The 1,284-nt window shown below is 44.1% G+C and overlaps 1 protein-coding gene across 1 annotated transcript in view; it reads right to left on the bottom strand.

The window, feature by feature from the left end:
- The window catches only part of LOC109484100 (protein dispatched homolog 3-like), a 32,265-nt gene that overhangs the window by 6,010 nt on the left and 24,971 nt on the right, over window positions 1–1,284 (bottom strand). The window contains exons 15-16 of the mRNA XM_019787322.1: window positions 829–877; window positions 216–431 (exon numbers count right to left, since the gene is read on the bottom strand). Coding sequence (XP_019642881.1) covers window positions 216–431; window positions 829–877 — 265 coding nt within the window. The remainder of the gene's footprint in view (window positions 1–215; window positions 432–828; window positions 878–1,284) is intronic.

The raw sequence follows: 1,284 nt of genomic DNA, 5'->3' as shown, positions 1-1,284 counted from the left end.
ATGCCTGTCCTTGGTGCTGAACACCATCCACACATATCCAAATATACCTGGATCCACACAAGGGAAAACATTCCTGTCCTTGGTGCTGAACACTGTCCACACATGTGCACATACCAGTCCTTGGTGCTGAACAACAGCCACATAAAGCCGTCCATGGTACCAGCCCCATCTACACAGACATACACGTCTAACCCTACCCCGACACATATCCATACCTTTACAAGTCTCCCAGCTGTTGTCCCGGTGGATGTCCAGACTGTAGCGGCAGGAGAACACGTTCAGCTCACACATGCTCTTGTACACGATCCCGTCCGACCCACACACCTTGTCACTCTCCGTGGCGGCGCCGTCTGGGCAGTGGGGACACAGGCACTGTGGCTTCCCGCTGCGGATCACACAGCGACCACCACCGTAGCACCTCAGGGAGCAACCTAGGAGTGGGACAAGAAATATTTGTCACTCCCTAATAGTTTCATCAGGTCGGTAAGTCGCTGAGTAAAGAGACTCTTTTTACACAACCAAGCCGATGTTTTGGTGACTGTCCGTCACCTTCCTCAGGGAAATTCTGACTGGTTCACATTGCACTGCAGCACAGGTGTCACTGCTGTATATAGTTCCCTGTAACCACGCATATGTGTAGATATGGAAATATTGTACGTTTGGGAATGCATCTATAGCAGCGACACCTGTGCTGCAGTGCAATGTGAACCAGTCAGAATTGCCCTGAGGAAGGTGACAGACGGTCACCAAAATGTCAGCTGAATAAAAGACTTGGTTGCATAAAAAAAGTCTCTTTACTCAAATATTTGTAACTGATCTTCATAGCACGTTGGCAGAATGCACTGAACCAGCCCTGTACTTCATGGTTCAGGTTTGACTGTATATACATGTAGATATTGGCATCTCTTGCTAAATGAGTTGTAAAAAGATGGATGGTTGAAAAGAAAAAAAAACAGTTAACTGGTGATGAAAGCATGCAGTTAAAACCTGTAAATGAAGTGACTGATGCATTAGTAGATAGATTTAACATGTGGAACAAAAAGAAAAAGAAAGTTATTTCCACCAGGACATTTATAAGTTAATATAAGTTAATAACACAACCTGAGCTGTTTCCAAAATTTTCTTCATGTAAAATTGCCATGCAACACCTCAATAAGTAGTTGTCAATCAAATGATGGATGATTAACCCATTTGCAGCCATAACCAACACAACATTTGAGTGCGATGGTGGAGCCACATCAGGCAATAGGTTAAGATGATAAAATAAATGAATAATTGACATGA

Source organism: Branchiostoma belcheri, unplaced genomic scaffold, assembly GCF_001625305.1.
Source record: "Branchiostoma belcheri isolate BF01 breed outbred unplaced genomic scaffold, Haploidv18h27 scaffold69, whole genome shotgun sequence".
Taxonomy (NCBI): Eukaryota; Metazoa; Chordata; class Leptocardii; order Amphioxiformes; family Branchiostomatidae; genus Branchiostoma; species Branchiostoma belcheri.
This window is presented reverse-complemented; position numbering and strand designations above follow the sequence as displayed.